Genomic DNA, 20,778 nt, shown 5'->3' on the forward strand with positions numbered 1-20,778 from the left:
ATTTATAAAAAAAGTACAAAATTTGAATGAAAAGCCTTGATTGAGAATTTTTCTTAAAAAAAATCGAGTAAAATTGAATCAAAGAAAATTGTTTGATTGAAAAATTGAGACTGCCTATAATTGGGAGTGCTTTTCAAGTTTGTCCTAAAAAAACCGTCACAGGTCACAATCAACTACAATTTATCTGGGAAAAGTTGTTTATGGAAAAGGAAAAGTTAAAAACAATGAGAGGCACCATGCAGCAAAGCAAAAAACTTGCACATATAATAATAAAAAAATACATCCTCGCTATCCAGGGATTCTCATTTAGGGCAAAAAGATCTCTACAAAATCAAACAACAAATATAAAATAAATTACACACAGCACAAGTAACAAGCAGTTGATCTGGATAAGGTAAACTAACACCAACAACAAAAATCACGGGTTTCTGTGACTATTCAGTGCCTCTCTTCTTCACATTTCATTGTTAATGATATCCCGCATCATCTGTAATGGGATGAGCCCTTCAGTCCGTATCGCGTCCTTGTTCGGATCTGGACTAATGAAAAACAAGGTCGGCAAACCTCGAACCTGAGCACAAACCAAGTCTCTAGAAGATTAAGTTGTGGTTTCATTGATTGCAATAGAAATGTTATTTCCAAACATCACAAAGAAAAAGGGTGGTGTTAACATTTAACAAGATCACATGAATTCAAACATCTAGAAAATGTGCATGCAACAGAGTGTTACAGGTTTTTTTCTTATATAAAAGAAAAGAAAAGAAAATGAAAATGATGTTGAAAAGTACCTGCATGTCTTGTGCAAATTCATATTCATCATCTGTATCAACCTTAACAATCATCACATTGCTCTCGTATTCCACAGCTAGCTGCAAAGGTAAAAGCAATTGATTAAAAATAGTGGCACACCTCTGTCATTTCCATACATTACATTAATCAAGTGAAATCCATATATAAAGCAGCTCCGTTTGACTTGGATGGAAATATACATGTAAAAAGGACACCACGTCTGGCACTGATAATTAGTTTAGTTTTTGGAGGATGAAAACCTTTCGATGGATTTAACAATTTTAACAACCATAGAAAAAGTTAGTGCTGCTATCCACAAGCATCGCTTCGAGAAAGGAGCAAACAATCAAACGTCATGTTCTCGGTGAGAGAAAGGCTGCCCGGAACAACAGACAACATGAACATCATCTGCTGATCTACTTTTGCATCAATCAGGCTCAGCTGCAAAGCAGACTGTGCAGGAGATATGATTCCATTTCGTTAAGCTGATATTAAATATAGTTATTTGGTAAGAGGTATTGTATTACAATCATTACTCAAATAGCAATGGTTACACTGCATGATCTACTACTCTCCACTACTAGTCTTTCATGTAGAGTTTGATTTCTAACAAGATTTGAGGTCATTTTCCTTATCCTGAACTACATGTTGGAAATGATTTCTCTTCTACTGGTGTTTGGATTGTATGCATGGGCTGCAAGTTGTATGCAATTAGATAATGTGCAAGAAAGTGCAAAAGACGGCCTTGAGGAATTAAAAGGTTTGGATGTTTATGGAATTTTGCTTAAAGTGTGTGAATCCGCTTGATAACACTTTAAAAGAAAGTGAAAAGGAGAATCTTGAAGCCTTAACAAGTGTAGTCACACACCATAAATAAAAGTTATGGATTTCCAAAAATTTGATTTCCTGAAACTGTCCAATGCATTCTTGCCTTTGTATCCCTGGCAAGTGAACTTCTAACCCATTCTTATGATCAAGAAATTGATTAAAATCCTTTCTTCAACACGCCCCCCAGATTTAAGTATGTGGTGGCAAACCTTGTGAGCACCTTCCTAGCCAACTCATTAGTTGTATGCAAATTAAGCACCATGTAAATTTAAGTCTAAATCAAATATCCACATCAAATCTGACATGCTCCATCCAATCTCTTCTATCAGAGAATCAAGCAATCCAAACCTTTTTTGAGAATTCTAATTGGCACCTGACAAGGAACACCATGCCATTTGGACTGTTAACAAGAAAACTTATGAGTGATCACTGCATGTGCTCTATAACTCTACACGCACTTTCTTCAGTCCCTTTCTAAAATACATAGAGGCTTTGCCTTTGCTTGACTGAATGTGTCGTAGCACCCAGTCAAATTTTACTGGACCATGACAGAATTTCATAGAAATCCAGCCAAAAACAGAATGATATCCTGTCATGGTCCATTAAATTTGACCGGATGGTAGGACACATGATCCACCATTAAAAGTTTGCACCTTTGGTGGCTTTGAAGGCACTTCCTAACTCTATAAATGCATTACAAAACTAAACTCAACTTAACCAAGCCTCATTATCAAGCTAATTGGGCTTGCCGTTATCATAGGACTTGCGAGACATTACCTACAAATTCGCATCTTGACAAATGGAAAACCTATTCCAGAACCATATCTACCTCATAACAACATATCCCAACATTGAAAACTATTCCTATTGGTTACAAAAAGAAATGCACGAAATTGCAAGATAACTGAGAATAGAAAGCATCCAACTCATCAAAATAAAGATTTGGGGCATACCATTTCAAGTTCTTGGGCCATCAAAACACAGGGTCCACACCATGTTGCATAGAAATCAATAACAAGGGGCACTTTTCTTTCTCCCTTTACTAGCTCCTGTATCTCCTCAGCTGACAACTTTTTCTGCCACGCTCACAATTAAACAACAGATACATCATATTTACAAAATTCAACAACATCCCACAAGCAAACAAAGCCAGTACTAAAAAAAACTAGCATCTCCGATTCTCTCTTTATTTCTGTTTACCACTTTGCCAAATGTTGGTATAACACAATCAAAGCCAAGTCTCAATATTCAAAAAAAAAAAAAAGAATTCATGGAATTACTTTTCTTTTTCCCTACATTTCTCAGAAAGCAGGCAGAATACAAGCTAAAAACAAGCCAACAACACAGAATAAAGACAACATGAGATTATAGAAAGGAAAAAGAAGAAGAAAAATTAAAGGGTATATACCACAAGATAGTCTTCTCTAATGTACTTTCCTTGAGGGGGTCTGCAGAGAAGTCTTCTTTGTTGTGTAGAGAGTGAAAAAGGTCTCTTCTTGGGTGTGCTAGTGATAGAAAAAAGAGAGCTTTCTTGATGGGTTTTGAAAGAAGACTGAGGAGATGAAAAAAGAGGTAGGAAAGAATGTGATTTGAAGGTGGATGGTAGGGTTCTTATGTGAAGTGAGTGGGTTTGGAGCAAGGCCATTTGTGAGAGATAGGGAGGGAGGGAGAGAGTTTGCAAAAGGGTTTTAGAGAAGTTTTGCAGGATTTTGGAGATTTGGTTTTGGGGTTGTTTGGATGCTTCATGGTATGTTCACCGTTCGAGAATTGGATTACCTTGCACCTCTAGAGGAATGGCCTCGTTTATGTTCTATGATGGGCTTCGAGCATATTTCTCAAAGAGGTTGAATGGCCGCGTTTATGTTCTATGATTGCCTTCGAACATATTTCTCAAAGGGGTTGTGAGCGTCGTTGTAAAACTCCACCTAGTTGAATAAATTAATTTAGGACTGATTAATTTGAGACTTGAGATAAAAATTATATATATATATATATATATGCTTCTACACACACACACACACACACACACACACACACACACACACACACACACACACACACGACATATAAAATATTTTCGATCAACTTTTAAAACCAGCAAGGGAAGTCCAGGCTAAGAATGGGCTTTATTCTAAAATTTCGAAATGAGTTTCAAGCTTAGGAGAGTTTCTTAAAAAAAAATAGATCCCATGCGAGGCCTGTTTGAAGGCCCATGGACCTATTTGATAATGAACTAAATTCTCCAAAAGTTAAAATTATATTTGTTTTCTTCTTGTTTTTTTCTTTAAAAAATCTATGATGATAATGTGTTTAGATTTGACTAGATTAATTAAACCATGAAATTAACTTACTAGATTAACTAAGTTTAACTTTTTAAAATTTTTTATTAAATTACTTAGTTCATCTCACCCGGTTAACCAAGTTTAATTTAGTTATTATTTTTTTATAATTCAAATAAAAAATTAATTTGTTTTTTTTACTTATATTTATAATTTAAGTAAGTTATTTACTCAGCATGTTATTTATTGTTCAAATAAATAATTTTTTAAGTGTTTGTATGAAAGTATAGTTGTGGTTGCTTTTTAAAGTGTTTTTTGTGTCGAAATGCATTAAAATAATATTTTTTTATTTTAAAAAAATTATTTTTCAGATCAACGAATCAAAACGATCCAAAACATAAAAAAACAAATTTAAATTTTTATCCCGAAGAGCGCTTCAACAGTTGTTATAATCTCATGTTACTTACTACAAATGACAACACTTCAAATGTCGCTAGTTTACTTTTGTCTTTTTACTTAAAAAAAATGATAAATGTTTCTTGGATTCATTAACAAATCATAGCACTCTTTCCCACCATATGAAAATTTCAAATATATTTTTTTTTAATTTTTGATATTATTAAAATTATTAAAAAAACAATAATTTAAAATGTTTTGAAGATAAATATGAGTAGTAATTAAACCCAGAATCAAACGAGCAAGCTTACAAGTTGCTTGATGACGATTCATGAGTTGATCATAAAATCGTACATCAAGCAACCATTATATATCAGCTGACGATATGAACATAGAACACTGCATTGTTCGATAAAAGAGAGCATTACAATGAGGTAGGGGCATTATTTTTACCTACCACAACTCTCTTCTGCTTAGTTTGCTAAATACTAATTATAATTAATTAGCTACCCTAAATATTCAAGTTAAGATATAAATTATCTCCCTCACCCTTTCTTAATCATTTCCTAAGGTTCTCTTCTCTTCCTTTTCAGTGTTAATTAATCCATACATATCACAAGTCTATACATAATCATCGTATATAATCAGGTTCAATGCTGCCACTAGCTAGCTAATCCTCTAGATCAGTTTCTTCCAATTCTTAAGGAGGAGTCAACACCTTTACCACCACCAGCAAAGAGCTTGGCGATCTCCAGTTGAGTCTTAGCTATGATCTCAGTCCTTTTGAGGTCCATCTCGCCCCTCTTAGCCTCGGCTTCTATTCTCATTTTCTCTACTTCTCTCATTGTGTCCATTCTTGCTTGTTCTGACCTCACCACCACCTCTGCTAGCCATCGGATGCTATCCGCTATCTCCCACTCTTCTCTTTTCCCCCATTTTCTTTTCTCCTTTCTTATCTTCAGTTTCTTGGACCTTGTTTTTTTCTTATCACTATACAAGGCCGGAGTGCTACTATCTGTGACTTCCATGGCATTCTTGTCCGAGACATGATTTGATAGCTTGGTATCCGCTCCATCTTCCTGATAACAAGAGGTTGATTAGAAGCTTCTATGATCACTAGTTAAGAGTTGATCTTTCATGGCCCCATAAGTGGCAGGAATTAATCAGGCAATAATAATATTCTTATAGTACTCACAACTTAGAGATTTAATTTTACATAAAACATAAACTATGTCAACAACATTTACAGAAGCCATGCCACCTTGAACTTCCTAAGAGACAACCAGGATAAGACAAATTTGAGTTTAATTTGTTGATCAGAAGTTTTGCTGTCTTGAAAGAAATACATTGGTTAAGGATAATTAAATGGTATCGAAGAGAATCACAAGAAAAGGCATTTGTTGTCTGACCTTTTGCCCCCTATCAACACCATTAGATCCATGTGAGTTTTGAGCAATCACAATAACTTGAGGAGGAGGAGATGGTGGTGGTGGGGGAGGAGGAGTCATAGATGGTGGTTGCGGTTGTGGCACCCCCAAGGTTTGATCCACTAACAAGATTAAAGGAGGATTAGACGAAGAAGCTGGAATTGCTGGTTGTTGATGTTGTGGTGATGAGATTACAGCAGCTGTTGCACTATTTCCACGTAATAAAAGATCAAGACGTGGATAAAGAGGCCAAGAGGAGGCATCTGCAGTGGCAGATTCTGATCTATACCTTTTCTTCATGGACTCAATCTTGTTCTTGCATTGTGTTTGTGTCTTTGGAGACTTGGTACAATTTGCCCGCGAGGATACATGGCGCGCAACATCTTCCCAGTCATGCCCTTTAAGTTTAGCTCGGTTTCTAAGTATCCATTTACTTTCATAGGCCTCAAGTAAGGTCGAAACAGCTCCCTCACTCCATTCATCTCTTTTTAATCTGTCCCCACCACCGCCACCGCCACCACCACCACCAGTTCCAGTAACAATAACACCAGCAGCACCAGGACCTCGAGGTATTTTTCTTGGAGATTCTTCCTTGATGGTGGTGGAATTGTTAGGGCGAAGAGATGGGCATTCTTGGTTAGTTTCTTTATCCATCTCTCTCCATGCTAAACAAATTTCTTACCTTTTTTTAGCGGCCAGCATGAATATAACAACCCTTCATTGCGTCTCACAAGTTTAAGAACACGACATAAGAGGAAAGGGAATATGGAGAGCGAGATAGAACGTGAGAGGTCACCACTAGCATTAGAGGAGGGAAAAGAAAATGAAAGGATAGTAGCAATATTATGAGTGGCCAACCAAGTCAAGAGAAAGAGCCACTGGCATTTGAGGGAGGGGAGGAAAGGAGAGGGCTGTAGGGTTAGATTTTAGTGGGCAAAGGCAATGCTACAATCGAAGAAAGTGGTTCACTTTGTCAAATGAGTTAATGATAGTAACCTCTTAACCTTTTTCCTTACACTTTTTTTGAGCTATCTACATAGGGTGGTGTTATCTTATCTGTGGATGTTGGTTCTGTTGTTGTGGTTGGGTTATTTTGGCTGTTAGCGTTAATGTGAAGCCAACCAAGAAGCCCACTGGCTAGCACGAGAGATGGGAGGAAGAGTGGTGGTGGTGGTGGTGGGACAATCACGTGGGCCTGTCACCCACTCTATCAATCACCACCACCACCATTTTTTTCTCTCCACCACCACTAGTTTAGCAATATGCTACGGTCACTTGACCTCATAGCCTTCCCTTTTGAATCATCTTTTCTCCTTTTTAGCTTTGTTTTTTGCCCTTTTGTGCCTTTAGAAAGCATCGGTGGATTCATCACCCAGTAGAGTATGTATATTAATTGAAATATATATATATATATTGGGGCTATAGTTTTGTTCGAAAGCTTTTTGGATTTGATGTACTCATTCCTGGCTGAGGGGCCAATTGAGCCCTGCCAACCACAGCAAGATGGTTAATCAGACATATTCTTAAGAAAGATACGATTGCATACAAGATTTGCTATACAATTCTTGCTTTAATAACTTCGATGATAGCTCATTAATGGCGGAATTAGGCCCTTAATTAATACGAACTTCACATCTATATCTTAATATTCAATCCCTATATATATATATATATATATATATATATATATATATATATATATATTCTTCTGCTATATTTTGAACAATTTCATGTATAATTGAGAATATTGCATTCCATGGATTGACGAATTAGTTGACTTGATGCATGATTATCAAGAGTAACTCCTTCCTTTTTAGAAAGATTGGATGATGGCACGATGAGCATAAACAACAAGAAGATGGCCAAGACATAAGCATGAGCCTATACCGTCAAGGTTCAAATTCATGCCGTGAGGTTCGGGGAAGAAAGACTGGACTGCAACTTCAATGCTCGTGTTTTTCCAACCCATTGTTGTCGAACAATAAACACCACATCAAATCAAAATCAAAATAGTGAAATATCCCCGTCTTTCATAAAATTTTTCTAACCATAATCAAACGGTATAAAATCTGATTCGGAACACGACTCAAGTCATGAATCGGAAGCACTATTAACTAAAAAATATCAAAATAATATTATATTATTATATTAATAGAGTAATAACTCAGGTTTTAAATTGACCTGCTAAACTAATCAGGGTTTTATAATTATAGCTAATTAAACATGAAAAATGTGCTATATTAATTTCAAAAGCTAGTGGAGGAATTGGGACTTGGACTCTATGATCGATCATGTTCGACGACAGCATAAGAGAGAATAACAGGGAATTAAAGCAGTATTTGTTTACACGTAAGATCATGGGGGCATAATTTGACTTTGAAGGAGACACGTGTTAAAGTGAGAGGAGTGTAAAGCATCTTTGACAATCAACATGTGGTAGAGCTCGTGGCAGTATCTTGTAAAATTCTCACCTTAAGAAAAGAATTACAAAGATAAATAGCTTTCTGTGTGGACCTCAAGATGGATTGTTCTGTCTCTATATTTTATGATTTTTTTAAAAAAATATTAATTAAATCGTCTTTCTATTATTAAGAGCAAGTCAATTATTCTTTCGATCAGCTAGCCTGGATTATTTTTAATTTTATTTTATTTAAAAAAAACATTGTTTTTTCATATTTTTTAATTATTTCCTCAACAGCATGAAACTAATTAATTAACTAGCTCTTAAAACTAAAAGAATTAATCATTTAGTTCACTTCTTGAAATAAATAGAGAGAGTGATTTATAATTTATTCCTGTTTAATAAAACAAAAAAACAGCCCGCTAGAAGGAGGGCTTGAACCTCCGACCTTGTGGTTAACAGCCACACGCTCTAGCCAACTGAGCTATTCCAGCTTCTTGCCGTTGTCATTCGACTGAATCCATTAAGTATGAAAAAAACAGGACTATAACAAGAAAACAAAGCAATAATGTTCTTGCAGAGCTTGTAAAAGTCAGTCTGGGCCCGATATGTAATGAAAAAGGGTTAAGATTCAAGCAAAAGATTTGAAAGCAAGAATCATGAACAGCATCAAAGGGTTGAAAATGCCATTTGCAAGCATTTGGAAAGTGGTTGAAGGTTGTTGGAAAAGGAAAAGGCGAGTGGCATTCAAACTTTTTTCTAGACAGTCTGGTGGTGGTGTGAGGGCTTGGCAATATTGGAATAAATCCTAGCAGATATCGGACCCAGTAATCATGATAGTTACTCCATTTTTTTTGGTATCAGATTGATCATACAAATACAATGGAATAAATCCACAGATGGCCATTCCCACCTTTCCACAGAATATATAAACAGCTATAAAATTCCATAGTTATTAATCTCGGTGGCTCGATCGGCCGAGTTTTATTTTGAATCACTTTAAATATCGATTTGATCGAGTCATGATAACTTTGCGAGATTAACTAATGAAGAGACCTAACTAGAGTTAGAATATCTTTTGAAAAGTTTTGCCTAAAATAAAATCATTTTGATTCGCTGGTTGACCTAGCAATCCAGCGAGTCGAGTTTTAGATTGAGTTAGCATGCTCTGGACGAATAATTTTTTTTGTTATAGGGTTTCAGATCATTGTAATGCATTCGTGGCAAATGTTTTTGGGTGTATTGCCTTCATAACAAGTGAGAAATCAAAGACAATATTGCAAGTTTTGGTGCTGCTAATTCTACCATAAAAATTAGTAAATAATAATGAAAACATTGACAAAAAAATAATAATTTTCTTCCCGTGTAAATAACATCAAAAATTTTTTGTTGATAATTTCCTATGAAAATAACAAAATAATTATAATAAATAATCAGTTCGAGTAATTAAATGGGTGTCGATATATACTTTTCTAGGACTCAAAATTCTGTGGGTGCCGTGGCTATTATCATCACAGAGGGTAGTTCTGCACCTGCAAGTAGCCCGCTAATATTATTGTCAGTGAAATCACTCTCAAAGCATTCTTAATGAGTGTTTACAAAGAAAACAAAAAAACATATTTTTGGATAATGTAAGCTGACAAAAATCTACCAGGAAATTTTTTTAATTGAAAAGAATTAGCAGCACAGGCTGCAGAAGCCACGACAGCTAGCTTTCAGGAAAGGTATCTTGCTTGGAGGCATCGTGCATCCAGCTAAAACGCAGCCCCACAGAGATGAATTTTAGTCAAATTGGAAAAAGGTGTATGAACATGGGACAGGCAGTCACGGTTCACACAGTTCGTTTATGCAGGGACTGTTGATGAACAGTAAGATTCAAGCATCATTTGTTTTCCTGCAACCAAGAATAAAGCATCTCTCTCAGAATTACGACCTGTGATGGTGACCCTATAGTTTTGAGCAATTATTTCACGTGAAAGCATCTAAGCCACGGATGGTAGATGTTAGAGGTGAGGACTGGTTGCTTCGGTTTACTTCGTATAGAAAAAAAAATCCAAACAAATTGAATTTTTTATTAAATGAATCGAACCGGTTCAAATCAGACAATTTAATTTGTTTTTTTTTCCATTTGAATGGTGTTTTAGTCGGGATTTTTCAATTTTTTAATTTTAAAAAATACTTTTGATTTGATTTTGTTTAGTTTTTTAATCTTTTCAAGTCCAAAAACGAAATCAAATTAAATTATATTTTAAAAAAAATTCTAAAATGTTTTTTAATTTGATATCCCGAGGTGGGTTTTCAAATTAATTTGATATATTTTTTTTTAACTAGATAGTTATCACGGTTAGAATTTTTATAAAATTAAATACATAGAATCACTTGAAAAAAATTTAACTCCATTTAATAATAAATTAAAAATTATGATATTTTATAATTACTATATTAATCTGATATAATTAAATTTTCTCTTAAATTTAACATAATACCACCATCTATGAATACATGTTAAGTTAGTAATGACAAAATTCTATAAGACTGTTCATAACCTTCAATTTTCACTAGCAGGCTACATGAAAAGTCTTCTCTACACGTAGCCTTTTTTTCTAATGGTGATGTTGTTGCTTCGAAGGCCAGTTTGGTTTATTGACCGACTTCCTGTGATCCACTTTATCTGAAAGGTAGCTTTCGTTCACCAGTTTTCTGCTTCTTTTCTTCAGCAAACAAACTACTGTGGTAATGATTATTTTCAAAATGTTTTTTTTTTTTGATAAATTGTTGATATTAACAATCAAAATAATCTAAAAATACAGGTGACAGTTTCCCTGCAGCAGTTCCCCATCACAGGGCTTCAACTTTCCTGCTCATATGCGAGCCCTGTCTGTCATGTAATGCTAGAGCTTCTCAAATCTCAACAACAAGATATCTATGACTCATCACCTCCTCGTACCAGCAAAACAAGTGGCTTGCCTTTTCATTTCCAACCTTGTTACTTGACTTGCCATTCTTAAGAACCAGAAGCTGGAATCTGCATGAAAAGTAAGAAATCACATCCATAAAACTCGAGCTTGATATTTTCCCACCATGCCAGTCTTTCGAGCTGCTGGATGCACAGTGACGACGATACCTTGGATAAAACGCTATTGAATCCATATATGGTGACAACAGTTACACAGACAAACAAAATCTCACCATGACAGCATCTTTTTTGGCCATGATTTTGCTGGTGTCTTTTCTTTTCAAGTGAGAAAATGCTTCGCATACCAACAAAACCTTACCTAACGTCATGACATTTGAAAGAGCTTAGGGCCAATGTACCCTCGTCATTACCATATCATCTCACGGATCACATTCTCATAAACCGACACCATACACATAAAACAGCCGACCCAATTCATGTACGAAGAAATTTTCCTAGGATTACTCTTTCAAGGCTCTATTGGCTCTGAAGTAATCCCTTTTATGTTATGTAAATATTAATAATTATAGTTTAAACACTGCAAAATTTATCTATTGGTTGTGCTTCTTAGAAGAATTGGCACAGTGGAAAAGTGTATTTAGCTCAAACTAGCTATTTCTTACTGGATAAAGTAAAGTTACACAAAACCGGAGGTGTCATAATTGTTCCCAGATCTAACCTGATCCAAGGTCTATATCATGGATTGCATAACTTTAAAACATCATTGTTTTAATTTTTTTTAATTGAAATAATATTAGTTTGAATAAAAAATTAATAAAAAAATCTTTGAAATTGACCTTGCCGGTCCCATTCGAGTTTGACAGAGTTAATTGGATTACCAGCTGACTCGTCATGTCACCCAGGTTTAACTAGATGAACATCCACCTCAATTGGATTGGAAAGGAAACTCAGACCCTACCAGACCAGACCAAGCTCTGGGTTGATGGCTATGCACAAAACAACTTCATTCATTCTCCAAGAAACAAAATTAGAACCTGTTCATGGGTTTGCGCGCAAGTAGCATGAAATTTACCTTTTGAAATATATCCTCCCCATTTCGAAAAGTAAAGTAAATTCGATTATGAATTATCTACCAAAAAGGATAGAGAAAGGGTCCCCTCCCTTGAATGCCCTTGTGTTATTTGCCTTCCCTAGAAAGTAAAATACTGCTAATGGAATGCGACCTCACAGCTTTCTACTTCAATTTCTCTAGAAAATCTTTAAGCTTCCAAGCATTCAGTGATAGCCACGGGCGATGGTTTCTTTCGCCAGCTCTCATAGTGCAATATTGACCTTTTCAAACCACTACTGAATGCTCTAGACAGGGATCGCCAGGAAATGGCATGTTATTTGAGCATTGACTGCTCAACGCAATAACTTCCCTACAGCCCCACAGTTGCCATTGGTACAAGGAAAAGTTCCTCAAAGAATTGGTCCCAGAAACTCCTAATGCTTGAACGTTTCATCATAAAAGAAAGTTCTCCAAAACCAAATTGTATGATGATTTAACAGGTACAAGAATTTATTACTCATGCACACAGAAAAAGCAAATGACTGACCACTTGGCATCCACAACAAGCAGAGCGAATCCATTCCTTAGCAGCTAATGGTATTTGTTAGTGAAACATGCCTCATCCAATACCAAAAGCAACAATGGATGATCATCATGTTAACCTTCCAATCAAAGCAAACCCATCCAATCATAGTATTAAGGGAAAGTTGGGAAAGTAGTGAAACTCACAGTGTGTTTTAGTTTGAAGGGGTTTCACTTCTGGCTGGACCTTGCAGTGACTGACCTATCAAGGGCATTTCAGTTGAAATAGTTGTAGCTCAGTTAATCTGCTTGCCAGCATAACTGTATAACCTTTTAGCTGGTTACATTCACGTAGAGAGAACTAATTTCTAGCAAATTCAATACCTGTATGCTCTGTAAATCATAGTCAAATTTACAGAAAGGATTGGCTTGCTCAAATTCATGGCCGAACAGCAGCTATGAGTTGCTCAAGTGTTAATGGCATGCAAATGTGACAATACCCGTTCCTTAAATATAGCAGACTGCAAAAAGTTTCCTCAATAAACGGCAAATTAAGGGGATTTCTAGCATCTAAATTTCTGAAACTAGTAAACCACCGATTCTTCAATCAATCGCGCTAGACACTATACACATGAAAAGATGAACAAACACTGCATAAACTGGCAAGGAGAAACAAAAAAGAAATCTGTTCAAATTGTGCAATGGCTATGCATTTGCCTTTTACAGAAGCACATGCTCAAAGGTTTTCTTTCAGGATAGAGAACCCAGTTTTATTACTGAAACATCATAGTTCATCTCCGATCAAGAGTCGCAAATAATGAAAGAAAAATCAGAAAAGAATTCTACAATCCCAGATGAGAAATGAACAGAAGTCTACAAACTAGAAAACTATGAATTGAATATGAAATAAATAGTTGGGCTTTTTCTTACAAGCTTGGATGTAATGGGATTTTTCAGTTGTCTGATTTAAAAAATCTTTTTGATTTGGTTTTGTTTAGTTTTTTCAGTTTCTCAAATCTGAAACCACCGAAATCAAAAATTTTTTGAAAAGAATTTCTATTCAATTTTTTAGTTTAGGATAGATATCCCGAGCTGGTTTTTAGGTTAATTTTATATCGGTTTTTTCGGTTATTTTAATCACCGAGTCTATTTTTATTTTATTATGATTAAACTATTTTCAGATCCATATCAATATTAAATTCTTTTTATCGGTTTTAGACAGATATCTTTATTTATTTTTCATAGAAAATGCAAGGCACTAACACAGCCATGTAAGACTGCCTATAGACAAGCATTTGCGAATCATGATATACAAATCTACCACATTAATTCCACAAAGTAGGATTACCTAAGAACAGCTTACTGCTAAAGATCTATATTTAGCTTATAGCTTGATTCTAGCCTGATCTCCGAGGGCCTAGAGGATTTAACACTGACAATGTTATCCAGCTAACTATTGAGCCCCTACCTTTCCTCCTCCTCCCATTGAGGGCCAAAATCTTAAACACCACCCCGTCATGCAAAAGCAATGATCAATCTGAAAACTTATGCCGGTTTCCCCTCCTACAGTAAACAGCATTACATGGTCTCTACTCTCAATCCAGTTTCTACTTTCTGCTTGTTTTTCCCTAATTCAAGAAGCATTATTTCCAAATGGAAGCAAGAAAATAAAGGGAAGCTGATGCTGGCGAAAGGAGGGGAAAAAAAAGATAGCAACGAGGACAAAAAGACAGAGTAATGGCCGAATTAGGGTTATCCCAATAGAACTCTAAGTCGTGATTTTATCTGTGAAATGAAGTCAGAATTCTACAATCCCAGATGAGAAATGAACAGAAGTCTACAAACTAGAAAACTTTTTCCTTCTCGTTATTGAAGTTAACTGTTAGACAATTCACACTACAATATAATCTCAACAGAGTATACCATTCTCTTCCCACTATCACTCCATCTTGTTCCTTTCCATGTATCACTAGAATTCAACAGAAGGTAATTCACGCGTATTCATCTACAAGTAAACAGCAAACAAATATATAAGAAAAAACTAGCTAAAAATACAATCCAGGTAACTATTAGTTCATAAAGATCAAAACTCATGTAAGAGAATCAAACCGCAAAATCCCATTCCTTTGCTCCACCCTCAACAACTTTCAACAATGCAATCCCTTTGCTCTTCCCTTTCGCGGTCCCATTCTCCACAACATCCCTAATCCCCTCCACCGCGCCCGGTCCCATTTCCTTCACCTGCTTCACCACTCCTCCCCCTCCACAACTCACCAAATTCAACAAAGCCCCCACCGCATTCTCCTTCACCCTCTCGCTCGAACCCGTCCCAACATCCAGTAAATCTACCAAAACCTTAACCCCCGAAACCTTCCAAAACTCTCTCTCACTCTCCGCACACCCTGCTATTTGCGCAATCACCGCCGTCGCATCCTCCACAATCCCCACTCTCCCATCCTTCAAAACCAACGAAAACAACGCCGCCACCGCACCTAAACCAATCAGAGTCTCACGATTCAACGGAAACAAAGCAATCCCAAAAAGGGCTTTCAGCGCATCCTTTACAGACCTCGGCGGCGAATTAGGCCTCTTGATTATTTCAATCAAAGAGTAAACAATATCACGCTTAGCCCCAATAACGGGTCGGTAAGAATCATCAACAAGAAGGCTGTGCAACGTGGCAGCAGATGACTGGACAGCGAAGGGGGATGAATTGGTCGCATGATGGCGTAGGACATGAGAGATTGCATCAAGAAGCCCGCGCGTTGACATCAAGGCGGTGCGTGAAGAGATAGAGATGTTCAGCAGAATTGCAGCTGCGTTATCTTGTGAGTCGTGAGAAGAAGAGTAAAGGGTTTCTTCTAGATACGGGATTGCACCGGCTTCGGCAATGATCGGACGTGATTCGGCATCGTTTTTGGTCATCAAGCGAAGTTCAGCTAAGGCTTCAGAACGTGTTTGCTCAGAGACAGAACCTAGCCTTGTAACTAGTAAACGCGCTGTCCTGCGCTTCACTTCCATGTTCGAGGATTGTGTTTCGGACACAGATTGATCTTGAACAGGAAGTTTGCGGATGTTTGGTTAACGAAGTAGATCAGGTTAGAGAGGGAGTTTGAAAATTAAAGAAGAGTGGGCACTTTCTATTAAGGTTGGCCGGTTGGTTTGTCAACGGAATTTAAGCCACCAAACTGGTTTCCCATGGTCAAGAACAAACTCTCCTGTTTTTCTCGGTTTGCATTGTAATTACCGAATGAGTTAATAGAAAATAATGTTGTTTTAATTTTTTAAAAATCAAAAATATTTTTAAAAATCAAAAGAATAAATTAAATTTCATCTAAATTTTAACTAGATTTTATAAAATGTGATAATTTGGGCAAATATATATATATATATATATATATAGAGAGAGAGAGAGAGAGAGAGAATGTTTTAATGCAAACGTAGCACGGTCTAAGGAAGAAGAAATATATAGGATTTTTTAAAAGGTTGACATTTGCGAAAGGAGGGATAAACATGAAAGAATTCTTTGAAGAAGATATCGTACAGAGTTAGGCTGTTCTAAGAAATTATTGTAATAATTAAGGAATCTTTAACAAGCTAACCCTTTACACACCCGATTGTATTAGAAGAAGGTTTGTGAACGCGTTCTAAATGGGTTTTTTAAAAAACAAATTAATTTAAAATTAATTTTTTATGTTTTAAAATTATTTTAATATATTAATATATAAATTAATTTTTAAAAAATAACAAAAAATAATTTAAAAAATAACATTCTACAGTATTCACAAACACCCTCTAATCTTTTTCAGTCACATTTGACAGGTCTTTAACGTTTAGAATCAATTGGTCTTGGACTGGGCTTCTGCAAGCCTAGATATAAATTAAAAGTAGAAGCAGCCCATCGTAGCCCATGTTTGGGGTGCTAATTGGGTCCGTTCCTTGTGGCTGGCCCACGGCCCAGGTAACATGTTTATCGGGTCAACCTACAAGTTATTGGGTTATTTATCTCAAAATAATTTTATTTTGGATAAAAATATAAAAAATAAAATAAAATTTAAAAAATAATTGATAAGGTTAATTGTCAAAGTAGTTTGAAGTAAAAAAAAAAAAGACTTATGTTGAGCTCTAAATCTAGATCACCGGATGAATACGAGTTTAATTATGTTTAGAAATGTGATAATGCAAGAAGAACGAAGATCAGTATCTTCAATTTGTTTATTTTCCTTTTCGAGCTCCATTGATGGCACCGGTGATTTGACCTTCTCTTGGAATAATCATGGCAACCCAACCATCATGCAAATGAAGAATCTGCAAGCAAGGTTTCAAATTCATAGATTGAATGGAATCTGTGAAAGATCCTGAAAGAAAATCTTGTAAGAACCCTGCCATGCTTCAAAAGCACAGGAATGAAGAATTGACAACTGATGCATTTGAGGAGTCTGCGCATAACTTTGAAGTTCCAAGTACAAATGCAAGAATCTCAAAGCTTTATATTAATACCTCTGGCTATGAAACCTCAACGAAGAAACTGTACTGCTAAAGGTGTGGCATGGCCAAACCAGTGGGCGAGTACTGAAACAAAGCACTCAGAGAGAAAGAAAAAGAAAAGGAAGCTGCAAGAAGTCAAAAATGAATCCTGATGAACATCTCTGCAAGAAACCTCATCTCCACTTCGATCGCATTCATTTAGCAGCAATTCAATTATCATCTCTTTGTCAGAACCCCTCCCAAAAACAGATGATTCATTGACTGAAGAAGTTGTTGCAATCTTTGTGCTGGTTTCCCCCGAGCTACCTCTTTTAAAACAAGATCTCCTTTTGCTTTCTAATAAACTCCAGTTTGTCAGTGATCTTAAACTAAAAAGAATTCTCTTCTTCATTTTAGCTATGGAAGCCCGAGAGGTTTATTCCGAAACAACACAACATTGGGCTTGTCCCTCTTTTGTGCTTGAGGAAATACCCCATAAACCGTTAGAAACGAAGGTAGGAAAATCGAACCAGCCTCCTTATTGGTAACGCACCAGAGTTCTTGAGACAACCTCTCGATTGCCCCAAACTTTCATCTTGTTTAGACCTCGCCACGGGATTCTTTCACAAAATACATCCTAGTTTAACATTCTCCCAAGACAAGAACCGTGTAATTAGAGTCCCACTTTTATCATTTGTAATGTTTTTCATGACTCAAAAGGCTTGAACTATAGTTTATTGGTAATGCACTGTTAAATTCAACCTGGTTCAGCAAATTAATTCAAGAAATTTACACTTCAGAGCCTGATCCAGACTAAATTTTAAGTTGAGCCGACAAAGCCATTGAATATAGTGAAATTTAATTGATCCGACGATCTGGCTAAATTTTATTCAAATCCAGTTGAATCAACTCTTAACTTTTAAAAAAAAAGAAAACAATATTATTTTAATAAAAATAATTGTCTTAATTGATTACGTGACTCGATAATTCAGGCCATTTCTACATCAAATCTCACAACTATATTGTGATCTTATCAATTCATATTCAATATGGGATTGAGTCATCACATGATAAACTAGAAGACTGGACCTTCAATCACAAATCGAGAAAAAAGGAAGAAGAGAAAAGCATTAGATTAAACAGCTATAATTATTGATGGAGTTTAGAACAATATCTACAGGGTAAGACTTGAAACACCTGCAGGCAACCCGTGGCACAAATACAGCCGTTTAAGATATATCATCAACTTCAAAGAAACAGAAAAGAAAAGACATAGACGAATACAGAGAACCCGTGACACCAAGTACACAAAAGCCTACAAAATCACATCAATTTTATCTCATGCTCCCTCACCTTCTCTCTTTTTATGTTAGTGACAAGTCCAAGCAATAAGATTCCATCAGGCAAAGACACTTCACATCACACGACACATCCAAGAAAAAAACAAAGCTAACAAAATCAAGAACATGGCTCACGAGCCACACCAATCCTTGAATTGGGCACATCAAAAAGAATCCTATGGTTTTGTTGCTGCATGTTGGCTATCACGTTCAGCACAGAATTCACATTATCAGGGGCTGCAGCCATGGCCAAGCAAGAGGTGCTACCGGCAGTGCTGCGGATTAGTAGGTTGTCTGGTGGCAATGTTACGTTCATGCCTGAGAACATGAATGTCATGGTGGGTGCGACGATTGGTCCTGTGTAACATGTGTCGAACCCACCTAGGGATGTCACGATTGCATTGCCAACCCGCTTCCTGAACTCATCACGGACCGCGGTGTAAACTGGGGCAACCAATCTGGTGAAAACAGTGCCTGAAATCAAGAGAAATGGATTTCAATTGTGATCCTAGCAAAATGGGCGTTAAGAACTTTGAAGACGCTATAGTTTTACATACATAAATTGGTTAAGATCACGTCAAAATAGCCATAAGGAATTTTGAAAAAAATGGGAAGAAAGCTCCAGTTATTAGATATATCTTTTGACTAATGTTGTGTTCTGTTGCATGTCACTATTTTCTTCTCCACAATTGATGATTGAAGACCACGCACAGTTCAACTGTAGCTACTAGGATCTGAAAGCTGGAAGACACAATGTGCCAGTAACAGCCTCTTGGCAAGATCTTCATAGAACTGAGATTAAATGTTACTCTTTACCATTTGGGTTTAGTTTATTGTTATTCTAGCTAGATAATTAAAAGAAATGTCTTTAGTTTTTGGTCTAGCATCAGGATCTACACAATAAATTAAAAGATCCATGCCAAAAGGGACATCGAGACAAGGAGTGTTTGATAAGAACAAGGGAGAAAATAATTGATGAGTGAAGCATTACCTGAATCAAAGATGGTCCCAGCACCAGTTGTTGGATTGAATGCCAGAGCACTAGCAGGAATATCAACAATCTTCCTACCAACTCTAATTCCAATCAAGTTCACATAGTATAATGATGATCTCCTTGGGTTCTTGAGCAGTGGTGTGGTCTTGATCCTCAGGGGCTGACCAGCTGGTCCAAGCCTCAATGTCCCAGAAAAGTTGAGAGTCCTAAAGCTAGGCAAGCAGTATGAGAATGTGGATTTGTATAGGTCTTGGGTTTGAGACAAAAATGACAACGGACCTCTCCCCAAGCCCAAAAGTCCTTGAGGAGGCACTGAGCTCCCTGTGGTTTTTTGGATGCAACCAAAAGTGTAGCCAGGGACAATGTCAGTAGATAGAGCAATTGTGTCCCGTGTGAGGTTTGATAAAATGGTGGAGCCGCCATAGGTAGTGTTCCATGTGCATGTGCTGCCACCGCAAGTGGGGTTTGGTACCTGCAATTTTTCATGCATTTAAGTTAGTATATCTACATGTAATCATGTGATGAATGGCAATGATCTCTCATTCGGGAAAGTGGATTTCTTAGTGATTTTTGTCCCGTGAAGGATCCTGTCAATTATCACTTCCAAGCTTTTGCACTGATCAAGAAATAAATAACGTGTCGTCTCCATCTTGCCCCACATGTTTTCTAACAGTGATCTAAGACTTAATAAGGGAGGAAGTTAACTCTTAACACAAAATCTAAGATATAATGTTCCTAGTAATGGAAAATATAGAGATGATTCTTTATAAAGAAAGGTTGCAAACATATTTAATTACCTGCTTGCATTGAGGAGCATCACAACCGACGGTTTTGAAGGTTGTGGACGTAACAGAGTTGAACACAGTAGAGGAACACCCAACACAGCCATTGCAAGGAATCCAAGCAGCATCATTGCTGGTATCCAAAGCCATGAGAAATGTCTGAGCTGGGGTTCCAACATTTGCCTTAACAATGTAAGTTGGGCTCTGCACAATCTGTCTGCCTGAAGCAATTGGCACCCAGGATTTTCTGCCCACTAAGCTTGACAAAAACTGAAGCCTAGCTTGATCTTCGGCCAGCATTTGGAGCACACTGTCTTCCCATGATACTGGCTTTGACGGCCTAAATGGGGACTCTGGGCTGTAGACATGGAAGACTTTGACGGTTGTGCCTTGGCCTCTGGTGTTTAGCCCTTGGACCAGGGACAAGAATAGGAAAGCTAGAGAGAAGAGGTAGGCTTTCATGGTTGTGAAAGTAAAAGAGCCTTGAGGATACAGGGAGTGAGAGGTAACGTGTGGTATATATAGATGGGGAAAGGGTAATGTCTAGTGGGGTGTCATGTAGAGTGCAGAAACAGTATGCTTGAA

At 36.8% G+C, this 20,778-nt stretch overlaps 4 protein-coding genes, 1 long non-coding RNA gene and 1 other non-coding gene across 6 annotated transcripts; 1 reads left to right on the plus strand and 5 right to left on the minus strand.

The window, feature by feature from the left end:
* Positions 1-267: 267 nt before the first annotated feature.
* On the minus strand, positions 268-3,387 carry LOC133700057 (thioredoxin-like protein CITRX, chloroplastic). Its single transcript, XM_062123623.1, has 4 exons — positions 3,026-3,387; positions 2,571-2,693; positions 789-869; positions 268-571 (listed from the first exon to the last, which is right to left on the minus strand). Exons 1-4 carry the CDS (start codon positions 3,260-3,262, stop codon positions 455-457), a joined length of 558 nt encoding a protein of 185 aa, XP_061979607.1. The 5' UTR covers positions 3,263-3,387; the 3' UTR covers positions 268-454.
* Positions 3,388-4,587: 1,200 nt separating this feature from the next.
* LOC133681129 (trihelix transcription factor ASIL1-like) lies at positions 4,588-6,821 on the minus strand. Its single transcript, XM_062104263.1, has 2 exons — positions 5,702-6,821; positions 4,588-5,371 (listed from the first exon to the last, which is right to left on the minus strand). Exons 1-2 carry the CDS (start codon positions 6,371-6,373, stop codon positions 4,976-4,978), a joined length of 1,068 nt encoding a protein of 355 aa, XP_061960247.1. The 5' UTR covers positions 6,374-6,821; the 3' UTR covers positions 4,588-4,975.
* Positions 6,822-8,540: 1,719 nt separating this feature from the next.
* On the minus strand, positions 8,541-8,614 carry TRNAN-GUU (transfer RNA asparagine (anticodon GUU)). The gene has a single exon. It is a non-coding gene; the product is annotated as a tRNA-Asn (tRNA).
* A 2,023-nt stretch (positions 8,615-10,637) lies between these two features.
* LOC133689362 (uncharacterized) lies at positions 10,638-11,630 on the plus strand. Its single transcript, XR_009841300.1, has 2 exons — positions 10,638-10,798; positions 10,931-11,630. It is a non-coding gene; the product is annotated as an uncharacterized LOC133689362 (long non-coding RNA).
* Positions 11,631-14,348: 2,718 nt separating this feature from the next.
* LOC133689353 (protein spotted leaf 11-like) lies at positions 14,349-15,977 on the minus strand. Its single transcript, XM_062109188.1, has 2 exons — positions 14,720-15,977; positions 14,349-14,615 (listed from the first exon to the last, which is right to left on the minus strand). The coding sequence occupies exons 1-2, from the start codon at positions 15,629-15,631 to the stop codon at positions 14,580-14,582; spliced, it is 948 nt and encodes a 315-aa protein (XP_061965172.1). The 5' UTR covers positions 15,632-15,977; the 3' UTR covers positions 14,349-14,579.
* A 2,230-nt stretch (positions 15,978-18,207) lies between these two features.
* LOC133681130 (aspartyl protease AED3-like) lies at positions 18,208-20,778 on the minus strand. Its single transcript, XM_062104264.1, has 3 exons — positions 20,209-20,778; positions 19,409-19,883; positions 18,208-18,891 (listed from the first exon to the last, which is right to left on the minus strand). Exons 1-3 carry the CDS (start codon positions 20,653-20,655, stop codon positions 18,536-18,538), a joined length of 1,278 nt encoding a protein of 425 aa, XP_061960248.1. The 5' UTR covers positions 20,656-20,778; the 3' UTR covers positions 18,208-18,535.

The sequence above is a fragment of the Populus nigra genome, chromosome 1 (genome assembly GCF_951802175.1).
Source record: "Populus nigra chromosome 1, ddPopNigr1.1, whole genome shotgun sequence".
NCBI classification, from domain to species: domain Eukaryota; kingdom Viridiplantae; phylum Streptophyta; class Magnoliopsida; order Malpighiales; family Salicaceae; genus Populus; species Populus nigra.